This window comes from Pristiophorus japonicus, chromosome 2 (assembly GCF_044704955.1).
Source record: "Pristiophorus japonicus isolate sPriJap1 chromosome 2, sPriJap1.hap1, whole genome shotgun sequence".
Lineage (NCBI taxonomy): Eukaryota > Metazoa > Chordata > Chondrichthyes > Pristiophoridae > Pristiophorus > Pristiophorus japonicus.
In genome coordinates this window covers 101,859,184-101,886,443 of record NC_091978.1, presented here as the reverse complement: position 1 = coordinate 101,886,443, position 27,260 = coordinate 101,859,184, and the positions used below count along the sequence as shown (strand labels likewise).

Sequence of the window (27,260 nt, the reverse complement as noted above, 5' to 3'; positions counted from 1 at the left end):
GTGCATATAAGTTGCACCAACAGAAAAAGCTGTTGGGGGCACCGCTTGGCAGCAATAAGATTTTGTTAGCTAAATTTCGCGGGAGGTGGGAGGGGGGTCCCAGCAATGGGCGCACTGATGACGCACGCACGGCATGGCCGCTCCATGGCCGGGACCACCGGAAAGCCCCCCCGAGCTGAATTTAGCTTGCAGCAGCCATTCGATCAGAAATCGGCCGCCGCTTGACTCTGCCGCATGGCCACCGCAATGGGTGGTAATGGACCTTATTATTGGGGAGCTGAATTTTGGTCCCTTGATTTTATCCAGGGGTCAGTATGAATTCAGAAAAAAATAATTATAAGCAGAAGAATCTGGCTCCTCTTCTATTAGAGGAAAATGATTGCTGTATACTATTTAAAACCATAGACCCATTTCCCAACCTCCATTCTCAGCATCATAAATCTAGCCACTGGAAATATATTCAAAGCTCAACTAAGCTGTAGTAAATTGTTCTTTTCAATATATAAAAGTTTGTTTTCTTAAATTAATATTTGTATTGCTACACATTTTGCAAAGTGTTTACTCTTAATACATATTAAACAATTGTGACAATAGTTATACACTTAACACAAAATTATGTGAAATTCATATGTAGAACAGCACATGATTGAAAAAACAAATCACTTTGGTATTCGGTTTTAAACAATTTCTTTAATTTTTGATGTGTAGAACACAGTAAAAATAATGATTTAACGTACATATCTTAGTTCTTAGGGTGCAGTGATAGCAGTGTGCATACTAACACGCTGTGCCATTACATTCTTATATGGAAATCCACTGTCTTTAGTGTTGGTTCTTGAAAACGCCACTGCAAATCTGCTGATGGTTATGTCATGTTTATTTATTGAATAGAAACATAGAAACATAGAAAGTAGGTGCAGGAGCAGGCCATTCAGCCCTTCTAGCCTGCACCACCATTCAATGAGTTCATGGCTGAACATGAAACTTCAGTACCCCCTTCCTGCTTTCTCGCCATAACCCTTGATCCCCCGAGTAGTAAGGACTTCATCTAACTCCCTTTTGAATATATTTAGTGAATTGGCCTCAACTACTTTCTTTGGTAGAGAATTCCACAGGTTCACCACTCTCTGGGTGAAGAAGTTTCTCCTCATCTCGGTCCTAAATGGCTTACCCCTTATCCTCAGACTGTGACCCCTGGTTCTGGACTTCCCCAACATTGGGAACATTCTTTCTGCATCTAACCTGTCTAAACCCGTCAGAATTTTAAACGTTTCCATGAGGTCCCCTCTCATTCTTCTGAACTCCAGTGAATACAAGCCCAGTTGATCCAATCTTTCTTGATAGGTCAGTCCCGCCATCCCGGGAATCAGTCTGGTGAACCTTCGCTGCACTCCCTCAATAGCAAGAATGTCCTTCCTCAAGTTAGGAGACCAAAACTGTACACAATACTCCAGGTGTGGCCTCACCAAGGCCCTGTACAACTGTAGCAACACCTCCCTGCCCCTGTATTCAAATCCCCTCGCTATGAAGGCCAACATGCCATTTGCTTTCTTAACCGCCTGCTGTACCTGCATGCTAACCTTCAATGACTGATGTACCATGACACCCAGGTCTCGTTGCACCTTCCCTTTTCCTAATCTGTCACCATTCAGATAATAGTCTGTCTCTCTGTTTTTACCACCAAAGTGGATAACCTCACATTTATCCACATTATACTTCATCTGCCATGCATTTGCCCACTCACCTAACCTATCCAAGTCACTCTGCAGCCTAATAGCATCCTCCTCGCAGCGCACACTGCCACCCAACTTAGTATCATCCGCAAATTTGGAGATACTGCATTTAATCCCCTCGTCTAAATCATTAATGTACAATGTAAACAGCTGGGGCCCCAGCACAGAACCTTGCGGCACTCCACTAGTCACTGCCTGCCATTCTGAAAAGTACCCGTTTACTCCTACTCTTTGCTTCCTGTCTGACAACCAGTTCTCAATCCACGTCAGCACACTACCCCCAATCCCATGTGCTTTAACTTTGCACATTAATCTCTTGTGTGGGACCTTGTCGAAAGCCTTCTGAAAGTCCAAATATACCACATCAACTGGTTCTCCTTTGTCCACTTTACTGGAAACATCCTCAAAAAATTCCAGAAGATTTGTCAAGCATGATTTCCCTTTCACAAATCCATGCTGACTTGGACCTATCATGTCACCATTTTCCAGATGCACTGCTATGACATCCTTAATAATTGATTCCATCATTTTACCCACTACTGAGGTCAGGCTGACCGGTCTATAATTCCCTGTTTTCTCTCTCCCTCCTTTTTTAAAAAGTCGGGTTACATTGGCTACCCTCCACTCCATAGGAACTGATCCAGAGTCAATGGAATGTTGGAAAATGACTGTCAATGCATCCGCTATTTCCAAGGCCACCTCCTTAAGTACTCTAGGATGCAGTCCATCAGGCCCTGGGGATTTATCGGCCTTCAATCCCATCAATTTCCCCAACACAATTTCCCGACTGATAAAGATTTCCCTCAGTTCCCCCTCCTTACTAGACCCTCTGACCCCTTTTATATCCGGAAGGTTGTTTGTATCCTCCTTAGTGAATACCGAACCAAAGTACTTGTTCAATTGGTCTGCCATTTCTTTGTTCCCCGTTATGACTTCCCCTGATTCTGACTGCAGGGGACCTACGTTTGTCTTCACCAACCTTTTTCTCTTTACATACCTATAGAAACTTTTGCAATCCGCCTTAATGTTCCCTGCAAGCTTCTTCTCGTACTCCATTTTCCCTGCCCTAATCAAACCCTTTGTCCTCCTCTGCTGAGTTCTAAATTTCTCCCAGTCCCCAGGTTCGCTGCTATTTCTGGCCAATTTGTATGCCACTTCCTTGGCTTTAATACTATCCCTGATTTCCCTAGATAGCCACGGTTGAGCCACCTTCCCTTTTTTATTTTTACGCCAGACAGGAATGTACAATTGTTGTAATTCATCCATGCGGTCTCTAAATGTCTGCCATTGCCCATCCACAGTCAACCCCCTAAGTATCATTCACCAATCTATCCTAGCCAATTCACGCCTCATACCTTCAAAGTTACCCTTCTTTAAGTTCTGGACCATGGTCTCTGAAATTACTGTTTCATTCTCCATCCTAATGCAGAATTCCACCATATTATGGTCACTCTTCCCCAAGGGGCCTCGCACAATGAGATTGCTAATTAATCCTCTCTCATTACACAACACCCAGTCTAAGATGGCCTCCCCCCTAGTTGGTTCCTCAACATATTGGTCTAGAAAACCATCCCTTATGCACTCCAGGAAATCCTCCTCCACCGTATTGCTTCCAGTTTGGCTAGCCCAATCTATGTGCATATTAAAGTCACCCATTATAACTGCTACACCTTTATTGCATGCACCCCTAATTTCCTGTTTGATGCCCTCCCCAACATCCCTATTACTGTTTGGAGGTCTGTACACAACTCCTACTAACGTTTTTTGCCCTTTGGTGTTCTGCAGCTCTACCCATATAGATTCCACATCATCCAAGCTAATGTCTTTCCTAACTATTGCATTAATCTCCTCTTTAACCAGCAATGCTACCCCACCTCCTTTTCCTTTTATTCTATCCTTCCTGAATGTTGAATACCCCTGAATGTTGAGTTCCCAGCCCTGCTCATCCTGGAACCACGTCTCCGTAATCCCAATCACATCATATTTGTTAACATCTATTTGCACAATTAATTCATCCACCTTATTGCGGATACTCCTTGCATTAAGACACAAAGCCTTCAGGCTTGTTTTATTAACACCCTTTGTCCTTTTAGAATTTTGCTGTACAGTGGCCCTTTTTGTTCTTTGCCTTAGGTTTCTCTGCCCTCCACTTTTCCTCATCTCCTTTCTGTCTTTTGCTTTTGTCTCCTTTTTGTTTCCCTCTGTCTCCCTGCATTGGTTCCCATCCCCCTGCCATATTAGTTTAAATCCTCCCCAACAGCACTAGCAAACACTCCCCCTAGGACATTGGTTCCGGTCCTGCCCAGGTGCAGACCGTCCGGTTTGTACTGGTCCCACCTACCCCAGAACCGGTCCCAATGCCCCAGGAATTTGAATCCCTCCCTGCTGCACCACTGCTCAAGCCACGTATTCATCTGCGCTATCCTGCGATTCCTACTCTGACTATCACGTGGCACTGGTAGCAATCCCGAGATTACTACTTTTGAGGTCCTACTTTTTAATTTAGCTCCTAGCTCCTTAAATTCGTTTCGTAGGACCTCATCCCTTTTTTTTACCTATGTCGTTGGTACCAATGTGCACCACGACAACTGGCCGTTCTCCCTCCCATTTCAGAATGTCCTGCACCCGCTCCGAGACATCCTTGACCCTTGCACCAGGGAGGCAACATACCATCCTGGAGTCTCGGTTGCGGCCGCAGAAACGCCTATCTATTCCCCTCACAATTGAATCCCCTATCACTATCGCTCTCCCACTCTTTTTCTTGCCCTCCTGTGCAGCAGAGCCAGCCATGGTGCCATGAACCTGGCTGCTGCTGCCCTCCCCTGATGAGTCATTCCCCTCAACAGTACCCAAAGCGGTGTATCTGTTTTGCAGGGGGATGACCACAGGTGACCCCTGCACTACCTTCCTTGCACTACTCTTCCTGCTGGTCTTCCATTCCCTATCTGGCTGTGGACCCTTTCCCTGCGGTAAGACCAACTCACTACACGTGATACTCACGTCATTCTCAGCATCGTGGATGCTCCAGAGTAAATCCACCCTCAGCTCCAATTCCGTAACGCAGACCGTCAGGAGCCGGAGGTGGACACACTTCCCGCACACGTAGTCGTCAGGGACACCGGAAGTGTCCCTGAGTTCCCACATGGTACAGGAGGAGCATAACACCCGACCGAGCTCTCCTGCCATGTCTTAACCCTTAGATACACTTAAACTGGTAATAACAATGTTAAAAGTTACTGACCAATATAAGAAGAAAAAGAAAAACTACTCACCAATCACCAGCCAATCACTTACCCCCTAGGCTGTGACGTCACCTTTGTATCTTTGCCTTCTCCCTGTAGCTGCACCGGTACGCCTCTCGCCGACCCCGGACTCGCGCTGCTCCGAGCTCCCGCCTCCTCGACTGACTGCTCGAACTGCTCGACTCCCGCTGGCCTTTATAGGCCTCTCGCCGACCCCGGACTCGCGCTGCTCCGAGCTCCCGCCTCCTCGACTGACTGCTCGAACTGCTCGACTCCCGCTGGCCTTTATAAGCCTCTCGCCGACCCCGGACTCGCGCTGCTCCGAGCTCCCGCCTCCTCGACTGACTGCTCAAACTGCTCGACTCCCGCTGGCCTTTATAGGCCTCTCGCCGACCCCGGACTCGCGCTGCTCCGAGCTCCCGCCTCCTCGAATTATTCAGAAGTTTTTGTTAGAGTTGCCATTTTTAAAATCAAGTTTGTCCACTGCTACTTGCCTGAAACAACCAGTTATGGTAGCGATTATATAAGTCTTAAAGAAATATCTGTTTATATCCTTGACATTAAAATTATTTCCCCAAATTTTATTAATTGTTCCACCAATATAAGGGAAGTAAAAGTTGATTTAAAAAAGGAAAATCTTCAAAGTATGTTAGGAATGTTTTTGGAAATGTGGACTGACTTTCAGTAAGGGCCATTAAAAGGGAAGTCCTGATGACTTGAATCTCTCCAAACTCTCATTCCACCTCTCTGCAAAAGTAAGGAAAGATCAATCAGGTCCTGTAGTATTTCTGGTGAGTCTCACATTTATCAATACTGTTTAGAAATGTGTACATTTCTGCGCAAGAGCAGGTATATGAACTGGTTACTCAGCATCTTAAAAATTAGCTTTCTGTTCTCTCAAGAGACACCCATTCACCTGCTGATGTTTCCAATATTTTGTGTTTCTTAGATTTCAAACATTTGCAGTTTTTTTGCTTTTTATTTCCAACACACGTAATTGGAATGCACAAATAAACTGATGCTACAGGTAGCAAACTGGATAAAAGTTGTTCTGCTTTTCCACAGCTTTAACATTGGACCTTCTGCAGTGAACATTTTCTGCCAGACATTAATTGGGAGGCATATCCAGAAGGAGACAGAGGAAAGGGGGAAAAATGGCAAACCACCCGAGACTGGTGGAGGCCATTTCTAGACTGACTAGGAGGCCAGTTGCTTATCCTCTTGGACATGGGATGATACACAGCAGTATGGTACACATGGAAGAGTACACAGCACTATGGTACACATTGGCCTAGAAATTTGGGTTGTTTGTACCTCCTGTTAGCACCCCAGACTTTTCACGTGGGCGCGGCGCAGCTAATGACCCCTGCTAAATTCCGAAGGAGCTTAGTGCAGGCGGTAACCTGTAGCGCCCCACTCCGCTGTGCCCCGTTTTCGTCCCAGTACAAAAATTGGAGAGCACTCCCTGAAGCTACGCTGGGTGATACCAGGGACAGCTTTAGGGGACGTGAATCGGGCTTGAGTGCCAGGTTGTGGCCACAGCAACCCCGGCTCCTGGTGGTCCATTGAGGGCTGGCTCTTACCTGCAGAGTTTGCAGCTTGGGCCTCCCCTTTACTGAAGGGAAGAGCTCTTCCTACACGGTAGCGCTACGCAGCCCAGTGCGTAGAGCTACGTCCCGCTCCCGACCGCAGCACTACTGTCCCTGAAAGGAAGTGGAGTGTGTTACTTTGAGCTTCACTTCCTTTATTTCTCGAGCAGGGCAGGATCTCTGCGCCTGGCGCAGAATGTCCCACCTCCCGGATGTTAGCGCCCACAAACGGGGCTTTTTTATTTACTTCAATTTATTTTTTACTTACTTCAATTGTTGGGACTATCAGTCTTCCATTGCAGTCAAATGATTCAATTTGTTTCATATCTTTCATAGACAACATGAAATCGAAGACCTGTTTCATGAGATAAAGTTTGAGTTCAACATTTCCTCAGTTAATATTGATATACACAAAACGTTAAAGGAAATGTTTCACTTCTTTTAGTTATGTAATAGACTCCTTACTATCAAACTAAAGAGCAATACCAAAAATGTAAATAACCAATCAATTGATTTGTTGTGATAACCACACACAGTGTCCATGTTGTAAAATAAATCTGCATCGTCTGACACAGACTAGGTAGATCCTAGTTCAATCATGGTGCACGGAACACCATGACTTCCATATCACACACCGTTCTGACTTGGACATATAGCTCTTTTCTTTTGTCATCTTTGGGTCAAAATCCTGGCACTCCCTACCTTACAGTAGTGTGGGAGCACCTTCACCACATGGACTGTAATATTTTAAGAAGGCCCACCACCACCTTCTCAAACATAACTAGGGATGGACAATAAATGCTGGCCTTGCCAATGATGGCCACATCCCAAGAATGAATTTTCAATAATAATCTCCGGTCAATTTTCACCATTTCTAACTCTCAATTCTTATTAGAATTTTTGATTCCTGCCTCAGATGACTAGTTATAATTCCTCAAAATATATGCAATAACCAGTGTCTCAATGTGAGTCACAATCTAAGTAATGGATGCATACAGACAATGTTTATCGTCTGACTCTTAATCTTGAGGTTAGATTGCAGCTCTGAACTCACTCCCAACATGTGTTGTTTTATATAAGGTTTACTGGTTTAAGGCTCAAAATATGAACCTCTGCTTTGCAGTACTCTTTAGGGAGTCCCACTGTGCCAATACTGTGAGGTTCATGAAACAAAATTTAGAAATATATTTACAGAGCTCCATGAGGGTGCCCTAAGTAGATCTGGTAAATTTGTAATTTTGTAAGTCTATTTACAGACTGGTTTGTTTATTTCTTGTGTCTCTACTGAATATTATGTTTTAGTAAACACTCACTGGGAACTGAATAATTGAGTCACTGCACACTTCTGTTTATCGCCACCCTCGCCACAGCACCGCAATGACCCTAATCAAAGTCATCAATGACATCCTTTGTAACTGAGACCATGGTGCAATTATCCCTCCCAATCCTCCTTGCAGCCTTTGAAATAAGTGACTAAACCATCCTCCTCTACGCCTCTCCTCTGTTATCCAGCCTAATGGGATCTCCTTTGCTTGCTTCAACTCTTATCTTTTTGATTGTAATCAGAGCATGTATGACAATGGCTTCTTTTCCTATCCCCGCACCTACACATCGTCACCTCTGGAGTCCCCAAGCAAGTATCCGTGGCCCCTTCCTCATCTACATGCTGCCCCTTGGTGACATCACCTTCAGACATGGACTCAGCTTCACTGTATACTGACGACACCAGGTCTACCTCTCCATCGCCTTTCTTGACCCCTCCACTGCCTCTGTGTTGTGAGACTACTTGTCTGACATCCAATGAGCTGTAATTTCCTCTAGCTACACCTTGGGAAGGGTGAAGCCACCATCTTTGCCCCTGCTACAAACTCCTTACCTTTGCCACCAATTCCATCCCCTTCCCCAGCTACTGTCTCAATCTGACTAAACTTCAGTTCATCCAAAACTCCACTTCCTGTATGTCCAAGTTCCGTTCACCCATCACTCCATTCCACACTGACCTACACTGGCTGCCGGTCCCGCCAAAGCCTCAAAATTTAAAATTCTCATCTGCATATTTAAATCCTTTCATGGCCTCAGCTCTCCCCATCTCTTTAAACCGCAGCCTCCCGACCATCTCTTTAACCAAACCCCCACCCCCGCCGCCTCCCCAGCCCTATAATTTTCTCCCCTCCCTTCTCCCTTGGCTGCTGTGCCTTCAGCTGCCCAGGCATCATGCTCTGGAATTCTTTCCCTAAACCACTCTACTTCTATAGCTCCTTAAAACCCGTCTCTTTGACCAAGCCTTTGGTCACCACCTAATATCTCCTTGTTTATCTTGGCATCCATTTTTTTGATTATGCCTCTGTGAAGCACCTTGGGAAGTTATTCTAGATTTTTACATTAAGGAGCTATATAAATGCAGGTTCTTCTTGTTGTTATGCATACAGTTTTAAAATCTTTGTTGAATTATATTGATCTTGTATTATTAATTCCGAAGCATGACATATTATTAATTACACACTCAGATGCCTAAAACTAGTTCAAGTTTGCAAAACATTATGCCATTAACAAGACAAAAGTGTTACCTCAATATTTTCCTTAATCCTGGAGGGTGTAGCACTCTTTGGTATACACGCTATTCCTCTTTGTACTTGCCACCTGGAGGTGAAAAACATTTGATTATGTTTTCAATGTGATCATTTTTGTATGGCAGTGGATTTTAAATTATTAATCTGAACACCTCTCCATCAGAGTATATAATAAATATGAAATTAAACCCAGTTAGTCCAAATTAGGAACAAGGTTCGAACAACTATAGGAAAATAAATACAATTATCCTTTCAAGCTGCCAAAGCTTACGAGTGAATTGATGTCTCAGTTTAGTAAGTGGTGGTGACTCACTAAAAGCAGGACCTCAAAAAGTAGTCATCTCAGGATTGCTACCAGTGCCATGTGCTAGTCAGAGTAGAAATAGCAGGATAGCTAAGATGAATACGTGGCTTGAGGAGTGGTGCAGGAGGGAGGGATTCAAATTCCTGGGACATTGGAACTAGTCTGGGGGAGGTGGGACCAGTACAAACCGGACGGTCTGCACCTGGGCAGGACCAGAACCGATATCCTAGGGGGAGTATTTGCTAGTGCTGTTGGGGAGGGGTTAAACTAATATGGCAGGGGATGGGAACCTATGCAGGGAGACAGAGAGAAGTAAAATGGGGCAGAAGAAAAAGATAGAAAGAAGAAAAGTAAAAGTGGAGGGCAGAGAAACCCAAGGCAAAAATCAAAAAGGGCCACATTACAGCCAAATTCTAAAGGGACAAAGTGTGTTAAAAAGACAAGCCTGAAGGCTCTGTGCCTCAATGCAAGGAGTATTCATAATAAGGTGGACGAATTAACTGCGCAGGCAACTATTAACGAATATATAATTGGGATTACGGAGACATGGCTTCAGGGTGACCAAAGCTGGGAATTTAACATCCAGGGGCATTCAACATTCAGGAAGGATAGAGAGAAAGGAAAAGGAGGTGGGGTAGCGTTGCTGGTTAAAGAGGAAATTAACGCAATAGTAAGGAAGGACATTAGCTTGGATGATGTGGAATCTGTATGGGTAGAGTTGCGGAAAACCAAAGGGCAGAAAACATCAGTGGGAGTTGTGTACAGACCACCAAATCGTAGTAGTGAGGTTGGGGACAGCTTCAAACAAGAAATTATGGATGCGTGCAATAAAGGTACAGCAGTTATCATGGGCGACTTTAATCTACATAGAGATTGGGCTAACCAAACTGGTAGCTATACGGTGGAGAAGGATTTCCTGGAGTGTATAAGGGATGGTTTTCTAGACCAATATGTCGAGGAATCAACTAGAGGGCCGGCCATCCTAGACTGGGTGATGTATAATGAGAAAGGACTAATTAGCAACCTTGTTGTGCGAGATCCCTTGGGGAAGAGTGACCATAATATGGTAGAATTCTTCATTGAGATGGAGAGTGACACAGTTAATTTAGAGACTAGGGTCCTTAAGGAAAGGTAACTTCGATGATATGAGATGTGAATTGGCTAGAATAGACTGGCGAATGATACTTAAAGGGTTGACAGTGAATAGACAATGGCAAACCTTTAAAGATCATATGGACGAACTTCAACAATGTTACATCCCTGTCTGGAGTAAAAATAAAACGGGGAAGGTGGCTCAACCGTGGCTAAGGTGAGAACTGGGTATGAAGAGAAAACCAAGTAATTGCTTTTGAGAAAGCCAGAAACATTTTATGCTCCAACAAGCTGCTTGTATTGTACAACCCATGTAAAAGACTTGTGCTAGCATGTGAAGTGTCGTCGTACGGAGTCGGGTGTGTATTACAACAAGCTAACGTTGCGGGGAGTTGCAATCTGTCGCCTATGCTTCCAGGAGCTTGTCTAAGGCCGAGAGGGCCTACAGCATGATTGAGAAAGAGGTATTAGCGTGTGTGTTCGGGGTAAAGAAAATGCATCAGTACTTGTTTGGCCTCAAATTTGAGCTGGAAACCGATCACAAGCCCCTCACATCCCTGTTCACTGAAAACAAGGGGATAAATACTAATGCCTCAGCCCGCATACAAAGGTGGGCACTCACGCTATCAACGTATAACTATACCATCCGCCACAGGCCAGGCACCGAGAACTGTGCGGATGCTCTCAGTCGGCTACCATTGCCCACCACGGGGGTGGAAACGGCGCAGCCTGCAAACTTGTTGATGGTCCTGGAAGCATTTGAAAATGATAAATCACCTGTCGTGGCCCGCCAGATTAGGACTTGGACCAGCCAAGATCCTCTGCTGTCCCTACTAAAAAACTGTGTACTGCATGGGAGCTGGGCCAGCATCCCCGTTGAAATGCAAGTGCCAATCAAGCCGTTCCAGCGGCGAAAAGACGAGCTGTCCATTCAGGCAGACTGCTTGTTGTGGGGTATCCGCGTAGTGCTACCAAAAAAGGGCAGGGAGACGTTCATCTCGGATTTCCACAGCCGGGTATAGTAATGATGATAGCCAGATCCCACTTGTGGTGGCCCGGTATCGACTCTGACTTAGAGTCCTGTGTACGGCAATGCAACGTGTGTGCTCAGTTGAGCAACGCGCCCAGAGAGGCACCACTAAGTTTGTGGTCCTGGCCCTCCAGACCATGGTCGAGAATCCATGTCAACTATGCGGGCCCGTTTTTCGGTAAAATGTTCCTGGTGGTGGTGGATGCTCTTTCAAAATGGATTGAATATGAAATAATGTCGGGAAGCACCGCCACCGCCACCATTGAAAGCCTGAGGTCCATGTTTGCCACCCACGGCCTGCCTGACAAACTGATCAGTGACAACGGGCCATGTTTCACCAAGACTGACATATGAGGAGAGACTGGATCGACTAGACCTGTATTCATTGGAGTTTAGAAGAATGAGAGGGGATCTCACATAAACATATAAAATTCTGACGCGTCTGGACAGGTTAGATGCAGGAAGAATGTTCCCGACATTGGGGAAGGTCAGAACCAGGGGACACAGTCTAAGGATAAGGGGTAAGCCATTTAGGACTGAGATGAGGAGAAAAGTCTTCACTCAGAGAATTGTGAACCTGTGCAATTCTCTACCACAGTGAGTTGTTGATGCCAGTTTGTTAGATATATTCAAGAGGGAGTTAGATATGGCCCTTACGGCTAAAGGGATCAAGGAGTATGGAGAGAAAGCAGGAAAGGGGTACTGAGATGCATGATCAGCCATGATCTTATTGAATTGTGGTGCAGGCTCAAAGAGCCGAATGGCCTACTCCTGCACCTATTTTCAATGTTTCTGTGTGTCGGAGATCTATGGGATGACTGACTGATATTAAACAACGTATGTATAAAGAAAGTACTATTAATCTGTGAAAAGGTGGGGACACTTCTGAGGTTAAGATTGAAGGGCATTGATGCTTAGTTCTAAAATGATTGGGGTCTAATTTGACTTTGGGGCGATGGACCGGCAGAGCATACTGACTGTCTCCTGTACCCATGATGAAGAGGTGGCCACTATTTTGAGGCCCCGGTCTCATTTACATTGGGGCACCAAACAGGTGTTCCTATGCAGCTCGCTGGATTGGGGCTGGACAATATCGGGCTGCCCTGGGTGACAGCTAGGTAAGTGCGGTTAGGGGGAGGGAGCGAGGGTGTTGATCCCAGGAGAATCCTGGGACACACTTGTAACGAGATAATGGATAGCACCCTCTAGCTAGGAGATATCGATATATTGTATAGCACCCTCTAGCTAGGAGGTATAGGGGGCTGCATTGAGAGAGAGGGTCTGTGAAGGAACACTATCTTAAGCTCTACATAGCTGCCTGAGATCTCCAAAATAAATAGAGTTAAGTTGAACTAAGAGTGTTCAAGAGGCTATAAAATACATGGTGTCAGAAGCGGAGACTTCCGATCTTTCGTCGAACGCATCTACGACCGAAATATTGGAACTATAAGACTTTTTCAAGCCGATCGAAATCAACATTAAGCAGTGCAATGCAGAGTGTGCTTCCTACACATTGCGCGTGGATCCGTGAAGGGCAATAAATAGTCATAAGCTTGTAAAATAATCTAGAGGCATTAGTAAAGTAAACTTTTAAGTGGCATAGGGTTATTGTAGAGCCTTGATTGAAAAAGTATTTCTACAATTACATGGCCACGATATTTTACTATTAGACTTGTTCTAGTTCTCTGGGTATTTGAACTGTATACATGTATGTGACAAACTCAAAATCCTAAACTGTAGCGAGCTTGCATGACCACCGTGGCGCCAACTCCCGCACACATTCCTCTCCCACCTCCATTGCAGGTGACTGGCGATTTGAAAGCCAACTGAAAAAAATTCAAACAGCTGTGGGACAGCTATGAAATTATTACGAATATTGTGTAAAAACCAGATAGAGTTAGGGTTGCAACATTTATCACTGCCATTGGCAGCGATGCCCTAGATATTCATAATAATCTTCCCTACAAATCAGAGGAAGACAAGCAGGAAATTGAGATTATTTTGAAGCTCTGGGAAGAGCACTGTAAAAGGTAAAACCAACATCATCTATGAACAGTACCAGTTTAACAACTGTGTACAAGAGGAGGAGCGGTTTGATAGATATCTCGTGAAAGTGAGAGAGCTAGCATTGTCATGTGATTTCGGCAATTTGAGGGATGATTTCATCAGAGACCGCATAGTCTGCAGAATATCTAATAACATTCTGCGTAAGATGCTGTTGCAAGAATCAAGCCTAACATTTGATAAATATGTGATGCTCTGTAAAGCTACAGAGGCCACAGTTGCGCAAATGAAATCCATGAAGCTCACTAAAACAGACTCTGAAGATGTCAAAGCTGTCAGACAGAAACCCTGACCCACAAAGAAAGAATTCACAGACAAAGCATTCACGAACAATTGCAGATATTGTGGGAAAAGACTGAGCTGTCAAAAACTAAATGCCTAGCATAAAGGAAGACCTACACAAGTTGTGGCAAGCAAAATCACTTTTCTCAAAAGTGCAGACAGAGTGGATCGAGGTAGAAGTCTACACATAACCCTAAATATAAGTGAAAGCCAAAAGTTCATGCACTATATGAAGAGAGTTATGATTCTGATTTTGAAGTCATGACTGTAAAGATGCTTGGTAAAGTTGATCGCACAATCAAGGACAAAGCTGACAGAAAGTATCCTAACAAGATTATGGCTATCTTCTCCATTAAAGGTCAAATGGTAAAAATGCAAATAGATTGTGGGCCACATGCAATGTGCTACCTCTTAGCTATGTACCTAAAGGCTTAACGATAAAAGAATCTAAGACAATATTGCTTTATATAACAACCATGTAACCGTTCCAGTGGTAGGGACTTGTAATGTGCCACTGGAAACTACAAAGAACAAGCAAAAGTGTGTTGTGCCCTTTGTGATCACTGAGGGCCAAAGTGCACCAATGATTAGCTCATGCACTGCTCAACAGCTACAACTGATAAAAGTGCAGCATCAGAATATCGCGGTGGTAAATGAACCACGCGAATCGTAAACTACGAACAAGACAAACGTCTCACTAGTATCAAAAACTGATGTCAACAATGTGTATCCAGATGTGTTTAAGGGACTTGGACACATGCCAGGGGCAGTTCACCATGAACTTAATGAATCAGTGACACCAGCTGTAAGGCCACCCAGATGGGTGCCAATAGCGATGAAACAAACGCTAAAAGAGGAACTCGATCATTTGGAAAAACGACAAATTATCCTGAAAGTGGTTGAACCGACAGACTGGGTATCCAGCCACTGACTATAAAAATCAAATGGAAAGATACAAGGATCCTCAACATCTGAACAATGCCCTGAAATCATGGACACTGGACACTTGGATAAAGAATTAATAAGATAAGTTTTGTTGTTTGTTAAATTTATAGTTGTTTAATACATGTATTCATAAGAAGTTAACTACCCGTTTATATTGAAACTAACTTTAATTCATTTTTGTTTCTTATGAAAGGAAAGGTGTAATGAGATAATGTATAGCGCCATTTAGCTAGGGAATGTCGATATAATGTATAATGCTCTCTGGCTAGGAAGTATAGGGAGCTGCCTTGAGAGAGAGGGTCTGTGAAGGAATGCCATCTTAACATAGAAATATAGAAACATAGAAAATAGGTGATGGAGTAGGCCATTCGGCTCTTCGAGCCTGCACCGCCATTCAATAAGATCATGGCTGATCATTCCCTCAGTACCCCTTTCCTGCTTTCTCTCCATACCCCTTGATCCCCTTAGCTGTAAGGGCCATATCTAAGGGTGGGAGGGAGGGGGAGAGGGAGGGAGGGAGGAGAGTGGGAGAGGGAGGGAGGGAGGAGGGGTGGGAGAGGAGGGGGAGGAGGCTGAACGGGCCCGGCCGACGTGAAGAAGCTGGGCCCAAGACTTCGAGCGGGGCCTGCCCCCAGCAAAATGCCGGGCGGGCGGAACCCGCCGAAGGAAGAATGAGCGAACCGGAGTTCAAGGTAAGTGGCCGGGGGAAGCCGGAGCTGGGGGGGGGGGGGGGGGGAGTGGAGCGTGAGCTGGGGGGGGGGCGTCGGAGGGGCAGCTGGGGGGGGTGGTGGGGGTTGGAGCAGGAGCTGGGGGGGAGCAGAGCGGGAGCTGGAGGTGGGGGGTTGCAGCGGGCAGCGGAGTGGGAGCTGAGGGTGGGGGGGTGGGAACGGGCAGCGGAGCGGGAGCTGAGGGTGGGGGGGGTGGGAGCGGGCAGCGGAGCAGTAGCTTGGGGGGGGGCAGGTGTGGGGGGGTTGAGAGAGTCAGCTGAACAGGGGAGGAAGCTGGAGCCAGAGCAGGAGCTGGACGAGGGAGGTGCAGCCTGATCCTCGCAGCCCCAGTGAGGCCATTCGGCCAGGGCTAGGGCCGGTGTGCTTCGGGCCCCTCCCCCACAGTTTTGGGTGCCTGGAGCTACTGCACATGCGCGCCCACTGTAGCGCGCCTGTGCAGAGGTCCCGGCACTGATTTCAGCGCAGGGACCTGGCTCTGCCCCCCCACAGCTTGTGCTGCGCTGCACCGAGCTCCAAAGGACCTGCAGGGAGCCGGAGAATCTGAAGGTATTTTTTTGACGCACTTTCGGGCACGAAAATTGGGCGTCCAGGTCGGGGCTGCACCGTTCTAGGTGCGGCCCGAAATTTGGGCCCTTTTAAGTGCACGTCCAAGTATTTTTTAAATGTGCTGAGGGTTTGAGGCAGTGAGTTCCAGACTCCCACCCACCCTCTGGGTGAAGAAATATTTCCTCATCTCCCTTCTAATCCTTCTACCAACTACTTTAAATCTATGCCCCCTAGTTATTGACCCCTCTGCTAAGGGAAATAAGTCCTTCCTAACCACTCTATCTAGGCCCCTCATAATTCTATACAATTTAATCTCCCCTCAGCCTCCTCTGTTCCGAAGAAAACAACCCCAGCCGATCCAATCTTTCCTCATAGCTAAAGTTTTCCAGTTTTGGCAACATCCTCGTAGTGCAATCCCATCCTTCCTGTAATGTGGTGACCAGAACTGCACACAGTACTCAAGCTGTGGCCTAACTAGTGTTGTATAGTTCTAGCATAACTTCCCTGCTATTCTATGCCGCGGCTAATAAAGGAAAGCATTCCGTATGCCTTTTTAACTACCTTATCGCCTTTAAGGATCTGTGGACATATACTCCTAGGTCCCTCTGTTCCTTCACACCGTGCCGTATCTTCCCATTTATTGTGTATTCCCTTGTCTTGTTGCCCCTCCCCAAATGCATTACGTCACACTTTTCCGGATTGAATTCCATTTGCCACTTTTCTGCCCAACTGACCAGTTCATCAATATCTTCCTGCAGTCTAGAACTTTCCTCCTCACTGTCAACCATACGGCCAATTTTTGTTTCATCTGCAAATTTCTTTATCATGCCCCTTCATTTAAGTCTAAATCATTAATATATACTCCAAAAAGTAAGGAACTGAGTACTGAGCCCCGTGGAACCCCACTGGAACCAGCCTTCCAGTCACAAAAACTCACCCAACGATTACCCTTTGCTTCCTGCCACTGAGCCAATTTTGCATCCAATTTGTCACTCTCCCTTGGATCCCATGGGCTTTTGCTTTTTTGATCAGCCTACCATGTGGGACCTTGTCAAAAGCCTTGCTACAATCCATGTAAACTACATCTAACGCACTGTCCTCATCGACCCTCCTTGTTACCTCCTCAAAAAACTCAATCAAGTTAGTCAGACATGACCTTTCCTTAACAAATCCATGCTGACTGACCTTGATTAATTTGTGTCTTTCTAAATAAAGGTTTATACTATCCCTCAGAATTGATTCCAGTAATTTGCCCACCACAGAGGTTAAACTAACTGGCCTGTAATTGCTCGGTTTATCCCTTCCTCTCTTTTTGAACAAAGTTACAACGTTAGCAGTTTTCCAATCCTCTGGCACAACTCCTGTAGCTAGGGAGGATTGAAAAATGATGGTCAGAGTCTCTGCAATTTCTTCCCTTACTTATTTTAATAGCAGGATATATTTCATCCGGTTCTGGCAATTTATCTACTTTCAAGAATGCTAAACCCATTAAAACTTCCTCTCTTACTATGTTTATCCCATCCAATATTTCACTCGCTTTTTCCTTAACTTCAATGTTGGCATCGTCCCCCCCTTTTGTGAAGACAGCCGCAAAGTATTCATTTAGTACTTTACCCACATCCTCCGCCTTGACACATAGATCACCATTTTGATCCCTAATAGGCCCTACTCTTTCCTTTGTTATCCTCTTGCTCTTTATGTAATTGTAAAACATCTTTGGGTTTTCTTTGATTCTACTTGCCAGTAGTTTTTCATGCCCTCTTTTTGCTTTCCTACTATCCTTCTTAATTTCACCCCTGCACTTTCTATACTCTTCTAGGCTTTCTGCAGTATTGAGCTCACGATATCTGATCTAGGCTTCCCTTTTGCCTTATCTTACCCTGTATGCACCTTGTCATCTAGGAGGCTCTACATTATGCACGTTGTCATCTAGGAGGCTCTACATTTGGCAGCTCTACCCTTGTTCTTTGTGGGAACATGTTTACCCTGAACTCCATGTACCTCCCTCTTGAATGCCTCCCATTGCTCTGGCACTGATTTATCTTCAAGTAGCTGTTTCCAGTCCACTTTTGCTAAATCACTTCTCACTGTTTCCAAAACAAATATTTATTCAGCTACATTTTGATAGAGAATCGACATAGCATCAATTGGTTCAGCTGAAATCTTTTCTATATATCCACTACTCTGAGGGAAGAATTATTCATCTGATTTCTACTTTTGTTCAAGAATTGTTAATTTTTAAACCTGTATCCCCCTAGTTTTGCAGGCATTGTTTAAAACAAATAAGTTATTTACACATACATCGTGGTCAAAAGTCCTACAGGAAATGGATCATAATGGGGGCGGGCTTTAGACTCAAAGCCAGGCTGATTGGCTGAAAATGGGTCGCTTGGGGCATCTCCGGCTGTCAATCAGTTAAAGCGGAGAGATTCTCTTATTTTTTCATCTTTGGCCACTGGGCCAGCAGGGAGAGTTTCAGCTGGGCTAGCGGCCTGGCATCCAAGAGGGGGGTGACAGGCTGCCCGATGGTGGCCCGGCCAAACCCGGAGGCAGTATTTTGCCTGCCGATTGGGCAAGTCGCCCGGCAAAAATTTTTCCATTGCGGCCACGACAAGTAGGCCCTCCCATTTAAGGGCTGCTGCACTGCTGGGCCGCATTCAGTGAGGAGATGGTGCACCGGCAGAAAAACCTGTCGGGGGCACCGTGCGGTGGGGATCGATGAGTTCAGCTGAATATTGGGAGGTCATTATTTTTATTGAATAAAATTGGCGGTACAACCATTTGGGCGGGTTGGAGGGTTCAGATCGAAAAGTCCAGGACCTGAATTTAGGTCGGATCGGCCAGTTGAACCCAAAGCAGTGGCCATTCAATTTGAGACCCTGAATTTTTAACGGAGTGTCTATTAACACTCGGGGAATACCCAATCAAATCCATTCTGGCCGGAAATAGTGGTGTCATTATATACAGCCCTTATTATTGTTGCTTGGGCACAAGACACTGATAGAAACATAGAAACATAGAAAATAGGTGCAGGAGCAGGCCATTCAGCCCTTCTAGCCTGCACCGCCATTCAATGAGTTCATGGCTGAACATGAAACTACAGTACCCCCTTCCTGCTTTCTCGCCATAACCCTTGATCCCCCGAGTAGTAAGGACTTCATCTAACTCCCTTTTGAATATATTTAGTGAATTGACCTCAACTACTTTCTGTGGTAGAGAATTCCACAGGTTCACCACTCTCTGGGTGAAGAAGTTTCTCCTCATCTCGGTCCTAAATGGCTTACCCCTTATCCTCAGACTGTGACCCCTGGTTCTGGACTTCCCCAACATTGGGAACATTCTTCCTGCATCTAACCTGTCTAAACCCGTCAGAATTTTAAACGTTTCCATGAGGTCCCCTCTCATTCTTCTGAACTCCAGTGAATACAAGCCCAGTTGATCCAGTCTTTCTTGATAGGTCAGTCCCGCCATCCCGGGAATCAGTCTGGTGAATCTTCGCTGCACTCCCTCAATAGCAAGAATGTTCTTCCTCAAGTTAGGAGACCAAAACTGTACACAATACTCCAGGTGTGGCCTCACCAAGGCCCTGTACAACTGTAGCAACACCTCCCTGTCCCTGTATTCAAATCCCCTCGTTATGAAGGCCAACATGCCATTTGCTTTCTTAACCGCCTGCTGTACCTGCATGCTAACCTTCAATGACTGATGTACCATGACACCCAGGTCTCGTTGCACCTTCCCTTTTCCTAATCTGTCACCATTCAGATAATAGTCTGTCTCTCTGTTTTTACCACCAAAGTGGATAACCTCACATTTATCCACATTATACTTCATCTGCCATGCATTTGCCCACTCACCTAACCTATCCAAGTCACTCTGCAGCCTCATAGCATCCTCCTCGCAGCTCACACTGCCACCCAACTTAGTGTCATCTGCAAATTTGGAGATACTGCATTTAATCCCCTCGTCTAAATCATTAATGTACAGTGTAAACAGCTGGGGCCCCAGCACAGAACCTTGCGGTACCCCACTAGTCACTGCCTGCCATTCTGAAAAGTACCCGTTTACTTCTACTCTTTGCTTCCTGTCTGACAACCAGTTCTCAATCCACGTCAGCACACTACCCCCAATCCCATGTGCTTTAACTTTGCACATTAATCTCTTGTGTGGGACCTTGTCGAAAGCCTTCTGAAAGTCCAAATATACCACATCAACTGGTTCTCCTTTGTCCACTTTACTGGAAACATCCTCAAAAAATTCCAGAAGATTTGTCAAGCATGATTTCCCTTTCACAAATCCATGCTGACTTGGACCTATCATGTCACCATTTTCCAGATGCACTGCTATGACATCCTTAATAATTGATTCCATCATTTTACCCACTACTGATGTCAGGCTGACCGGTCTATAATTCCCTGTTTTCTCTCTCCCTCCTTTTTTAAAAAGTGGCGTTACATTGGCTACCCTCCACTCCATAGGAACTGATCCAGAGTCAATGGAATGTTGGAAAATGACTGTCAATGCATCCGCTATTTCCAAGGCCACCTCCTTAAGTACTCTGGGATGCAGTCCATCAGGCCCTGGGGATTTATCGGCCTTCAATCCCATCAATTTCCCCAACACAATTTCCCGACTAATAAAGATTTCCCTCAGTTCCCCCTCCTTACTAGACCCTCTGACCCCTTTTATATCCGGAAGGTTGTTTGTGTCCTCCTTAGTGAATACCGAACCAAAGTACTTGTTCAATTGGTCTGCCATTTCTTTGTTCCCCGTTATGACTTCCCCTGATTCTGACTGCAGGGGACCTACGTTTGTCTTTACTAACCTTTTTCTCTTTATATACCTATAGAAACTTTTGCAATCCGCCTTAATGTTCCCTGCAAGCTTCTTCTCGTACTCCATTTTCCCTGCCCTAATCAAACCCTTTGTCCTCCTCTGCTGAGTTCTAAATTTCTCCCAGTCCCCAGGTTCGCTGCTATTTCTGGCCAATTTGTATGCCACTTCCTTGGCTTTAATACTATCCCTGATTTCCCTCGATAGCCACGGTTGAGCCACCTTCCCTTTTTTATTTTTACGCCAGACAGGAATGTACAATTGTTGTAATTCATCCATGCGGTCTCTAAATGTCTGCCATTGCCCATCCACAGTCAAACCCCCTAAGTATCATTCGCCAATCTATCCTAGCCAATTCACGCCTCATACCTTCAAAGTTACCCTTCTTTAAGTTCTGGACCATGGTCTCTGAATTAACTGTTTCATTCTCCATCCTAATGCAGAATTCCACCATATTATGGTCACTCTTCCCCAAGGGGCCTCGCACAATGAGATTGCTAATTAATCCTCTCTCATTACACAACACCCAGTCTAAGATGGCCTCGCCCCTAGTTGGTTCCTCAACATATTGGTCTAGAAAACCATCCCTTATGCACTCCAGGAAATCCTCCTCCACCGTATTGCATCCAGTTTGGCTAGCCCAATCTATGTGCATATTAAAGTCACCCATTATAACTGCTACACCTTTATTGCATGCACCCCTAATTTCCTGTTTGATGCCCTCCCCAACATCCCTATTACTGTTTGGAGGTCTGTACACAACTCCCACTAACTTTTTTTGCCTTTTGGTGTTCTGCAGCTCCACCCATATAGATTCCACATCATCCAAGCTAATGTCTTTCCTAACTATTGCATTAATCTCCTCTTTAACCAGCAATGCTACCCCACCTCCTTTTCCTTTTATTCTATCCTTCCTGAATGTTATAACAAAAATCATAATACATCTATTTTTTAATGAATAATAGGAACAGCAACTTTTGTCCACACTATTTAAAAAAAAATACAACCGTACCTACCAAGGCCGAGTCGGAGTTAGCTTCATTTCACTTTAAAAATGAGCAACTCCAAAAGATTGATGTGAAAAGCCAACTGCTTCGCAATCTAGTGCCCTTGAATAGAGTCTGATAAGTTCCCTAACTGACTTGTGTACGGACTCTGGGAATCACCTTGCCTTTACCTAGGTTGTGTTTATCAAGGTGCAAAATATCCAGAAATGTGTATAGTGGCACTCAAAGACCACTCACTTTAGAAACATAGAAAATAGGTGCAGGAGTAGGCCATTCAGCCCTTCAAGCCTGCACCACCATTCAATATAATCATAGCTGATCATGCAACTTCAGTACCCCATTCCTGCTTTCTCTCCATACCCCTTGATCCTTTTAGCCACAAGGGTCACATCTAACTCCCTTTTGAATATATCTAACGAACTGGCCTCAACAACTTTCTGTGGTAGAGAATTCCACAGGTTCACAATTCGCTGAGTGAAGAAGTTTCTCCTCATCTCGGTCCTAAATGGCTTACTCCTTATCCTTAAACTGTGACCCCCAGTTCTGGACTTCCCCAACATCAGGAACATTCTTCCTGCATCTAACAGTCCAATCCCGTCAGAATTTTATATGTTTCTATGAGATCCCCTCTCATTCTTCTAAATTCCAATGAATATAAGCCTAGTCGATCCAGTCTTTCTTCATGTCAGTTCTGCCATCCCGGGAATCAGTCTGATGAACCTGCGCTGCACTCCCTCAATAGCAAGAATGTCCCTCCTCAGATTAGGAAACCACAACTGCAGAAAATATTCAAGGTGCGGCCTCACCAAGGCCCTGTACAACTGGAGTAAGACACCCTGCTCCTATACTCAAATCCTCTCGCTATGAAGGCCAACATGCCATTTGTCTTCTTCACCGCCTGCTGTACCTGCATGCCAACCTTCAATGACTGATGTACCATGACACCCAGGTCTCGTTGCACCTCCCCTTTTCCTAATCTGTCACCGTTCAGGTAATATTCTTCCTGTTTTTTACTCAGAGAGTTGTTAACCTGTGGAATTCCCTGCCGCAGAGAGTTGTTGATGCCAGTTCATTGGATATATTCAAGAGGGAGTTAGATATGGCCCTTACGGCTAAGGGGATCAAGGGGTATGGAGAGAAAGCCGGTAAGGGGTACTAATGGAGTGATCAGCCATGATCTTATTGAATGGTGGTGCAGGCTCGAAGGGCCGAATGGCCTACTCCTGCACCTATTTTCTATGTTTCTATGTTTCTAAGAAAGTGAAGTCAATGAAAATAGAAAGTTCAATCAATATCTACCAGAAGAAGGTTGAACTGGAGGTGAAGAGAGATGATGTTATTTTATCAGCGCTTAGCTTTGGAACGCAGCACTATTTAGCAACTGTGTGAATTACTGAGCAGATTAGTGATAGAACAATTGAGCTAGTCAGTGAAAGTATAATGTGTATGTATAGAAAATGTGAAGAAATTGCACTTTTTCAGTGAAATTTTACGTATCAAACTGGAACGTCACCTTATAATAACTTGAGCTGGGGATTTTCCATATTTCTCTGCAATTTGCAGTATTCTTGGATCTTCCAACAGCTTCAGGTCACCAGGTCGAGCCCAGGGACGATCAGGTGACCCGAGAGGGCTGTACGCTGTAACAACGATCCTTTGTTTAGTGCAGTGGTCCACAAGCTGATTTTGGATCAAGTACGGATGACATTCTATCTGCAGTAGAAAACAGATAAACATTTAATTCATGATGAGGACAGGCACAGCATCTCATTTTCATTTTACAATGTCTTCAGTGGTTACTCCTGACTTATTCTGAACTTGCAAGCTCACTTTTCTTGAGCTATCTAGTTTATGGACAGACTTGTGAATATTGAACATTTATATCCAAGTATAAAGAGTATTCGATGTTACTTATGTAAAGATTTCACTATTTATTTGAAATTTTACTAAACAAAATATCATGAACGATGGAGCACTAGGTCATGGGTTTGCACCTGCGACTTCACATGTGGTGAGTACCCAATCTCAGTTATTGCTGAGAGGCATCAAACAGAGACTAGACTAGACTCTTGTTTGAATGGAATGGAAATCAGGTGGAGTCATCCTGCATTTAATGGCAATCAGCTCAACGGGCAGTAGTAGGAGGAGGTCCTTTTTAGAATCGCTGGCCTAGAGATTCGTGGCCACCACACAAGCTGCCGCTGCCACTGGGGCCAGGGTTTAACGGCCACCCAAAATGGTGTCACTGGCAGGACTGGCTGGGGACTAATCATCATTAGCCCAGAGCTAAACTCTCAGTGTAATACCGTCCTGGGGAAATTGGTCCCAGCAGGAGGCCCTAATGTGGCGTGGCCCAAGCATCATTGCTTCAACAGCCTCTGAAAGTGAGCTGTGCTTTCACAAAGCACTGTGGGATTCTTAAAAGGGTAATGTCTTCTGAAATGATAAAAATAAAAATGATGTAAAAATAGACAGCTTTTAGCTGTTACAGCTCAACTGCCTTCTGAAAAATAAACATTTACATTATAAAGAATTCCCAAATGGAAGTTGTTGTGTATGGAGAAAGAGTCAGACTGAATACTGTGAGCTCAAAGTGAAGTGTGACCTTAGTCTTTTATTGCAGGTCTCCAGAGTGCCTCTCCAACCTGTGAAGCCTCCTTAAATACCTGTGCTCCCAAGGGATTATGGGATCCCTTGGGACTCCAGGGGATGAGCCCTCTGGTGGCTGTACAGAGTAAATACAAGTTTATATTTATAACAACACCCCCCCCCCCCGCCAAAAGTCAATAGTGTAACTATTTACAATGTGAGTCGATCTGGGGCCCTTCTTGCCCTGGTTGAAAGCTGGTGTTGTTGAATCATTTGTTGGGCCCTCGTTCGGCTGCTGTGCAGCTAGCCTTGCTGGGCTGCCTGGTGTGTTGGGCCCTGCTGGCTGCTGTGGATGATGGGTTCTGCTTCGTGGTCAACCGTGGTGCTGGTTGCCACTGGTGTGTATGTTGGGGGATCAAAAAAGGTAGGGTCCAAGATGGGTTGCTTAGGATAGTCCGTGAATCTGAGTTTGATTTGGTTGAAGTGTTTCTGGTGAATGAGTCCATTTGAAAGTTTGACCCAAAACACCCTGCTCCCCTCTTTGGCCACGACAGTGCCGGGAAGCCATTTGGGACCTTATCCATAATTTAATACAAATACAAGATCATTGAATTCAATCTCGCGTGACACATTTGCGCTATCATTGTATGCACTTTGCTGAAGCACCCTGCTCTCTACCTGTTCATGTAGATCAAGGTGAACTAACGAGAGCCTCGTCTTAAGTACTCTTTTCATGAGCAGTTCAGCAGGTGGGATCCCAGTGAATGAATGGGGTCTCTTGCAGTAGCTAAGCAGGACTCAGGATAGGCAACTCTGCAGTGAGCCTTCAGTTAGCCTCGTCAAGCCTTGCTTGATGGTTTGCACTGCTCTCTCTGCCTGACCATTGGACGCTGGTTTAAACGGGGCAGATGTGACATATTTGATCCCGTTACGGGTCATGAATTCTTTGAACTCAGCACTGGTAAAACATGGCCCGTTGTCGCTCACCAGGACATCGGGTAGGCCGTGTGTGGCAAACATGGCCTGCAGGCTTTCAGTAGTGGCAGCAGACGTGCTAACCGACATTATCTCACATTCAATCCACTTGGAGTATGCGTCTACAACCACAAGGAACATTTTTTCCAAGAATGGGTCTGCATGGTCGACGTGTACCCTAGACCATGGTTTGGAGGGCCAAGACCATAAACTTAGCGACGCCTCCCTGGGTGCATTGCTTAACTGCAAGCATGTATTACATCTGTGAACGCAGGACTCTAAGTCCGCATCGATACCGGGCCACCACACGTGGGATCTGGCTATCGCTTTCATCATTATAATGCCTGGGTGGGTACTGTGGAGGTCATTGATGAAGGTGTCCGTGCCCTTCTTGGAGACCACTACTCGATGACCCCACAGAAGGTAGTCTGCCTCTATACACATTTCATCTTTACGCCGCTGGAACGGCTTTATCTCTTCCTGCATTTCCACTGGGACACTGGACCAGCTCCCATGAAGCACAGAGCTTTTGACTAGAGATAATAAGGGGTGCTGGCTTGTCCAGGTTTTGATCTGCCGGGCAGTGACGGGTGATTGCTCACTCTCAAATGCTTCCATAACCATGGCTAGATCTGCAGGCTGCGCCATTTCCACCCCCGCGGTGGGCAATAGCAGTCTACTGAGAGCATCGGCAGAGTTTTCTGTGCCTGGCCTGTGGCAGATGGCGTAGTTGTATGCGGACAACGTGAGCACCCATCTCTGAATGCGGGCCGATGCATTGGCATTCATCCCTTTACTCTTGGAGAACGGATATAAGTGATTTATGGTCAGTTTCCAATTCGGATTTTAGCCCAAACATGTATTGATGCATTTTCTTTACCCCATAGACACATGCTAATGCTTCTTTCTCAATCATGCTGTAGGCTCTGCCAGCCTTAGACAGACTTCTGGATGCATAAGCAACCGGTTGCAGTTTCCCGAAATCATTAGTTTGTTGCAATACACACCCAACGCCATATGACGACACATCACATGCTAGTACCAAACGCTTAAATGGATCATACAACACAAGCAATTTGTTTGAGCACAACAATTTTCTCGCTTTTACAAAGGCATTTTCTTGGCTTTTGCCCAAAATCATTCATCCCCTTTTCGCAGTAAGACATGCAGTGGTTCTAGCAGTGTGCTGAGACCTGGTAAGAAGTTACCAAAGTAGTTCAGGAGTTCCAGAAATGACCGCAGCTCTGTCACGTTCTGTGGCCTCGGTGCGTTCTCGATTGCCTTCATCTTTGTGTTGGTGGGCCTGATGCCGTCCGTCACAATCCTGCTTCCCAGGAACTGCACTTCAGGCACCAGGAAAATGCACTTCGAGCATTTTAACCTGAGCCCCACATGGTTGAGTCGACTAAGGACCTCCTCCAGGTTCTGCAAATGCTCGACTGTGTTCCGACCTGTAACCAAGATGTCGTCCTGGAAGACCACGGTGTGCGGGACTGACTTCAATAAGCTTTCCATGTTTCTCTGGAATATCGCCGTCGCTGATCGGATTCCAAACGGGCATCTGTTATAAACAAAAAGACCCTTCTGCGTGTTGATGCAGGTGAGGGCCTTCGATGATTCCTCCAATTCCTGCGTAATGTAGGCGGAAGTCAGTTCCAGCTTCGTGAATGTCTTTCCTCCCGCCAGTGTTGCAAAGAGGTCGTTGGCCTTTGGTAGTGGGTATTGGTCTTG

The 27,260-nt window shown here is 45.4% G+C and overlaps 1 protein-coding gene across 1 annotated transcript in view; it reads right to left on the bottom strand.

Annotated features, from left to right (window-relative positions):
- Nucleotides 1–5,656: 5,656 nt before the first annotated feature.
- akr1a1a (aldo-keto reductase family 1, member A1a (aldehyde reductase)) overlaps nucleotides 5,657–27,260 on the bottom strand; it is a 64,595-nt gene continuing 42,991 nt past the window's right edge. Inside the window, exons 5-8 of the mRNA XM_070868422.1 lie at nucleotides 23,479–23,678; nucleotides 9,132–9,204; nucleotides 6,833–6,919; nucleotides 5,657–5,722 (exon numbers count right to left, since the gene is read on the bottom strand). Coding sequence (XP_070724523.1) covers nucleotides 5,657–5,722; nucleotides 6,833–6,919; nucleotides 9,132–9,204; nucleotides 23,479–23,678 — 426 coding nt within the window. The remainder of the gene's footprint in view (nucleotides 5,723–6,832; nucleotides 6,920–9,131; nucleotides 9,205–23,478; nucleotides 23,679–27,260) is intronic.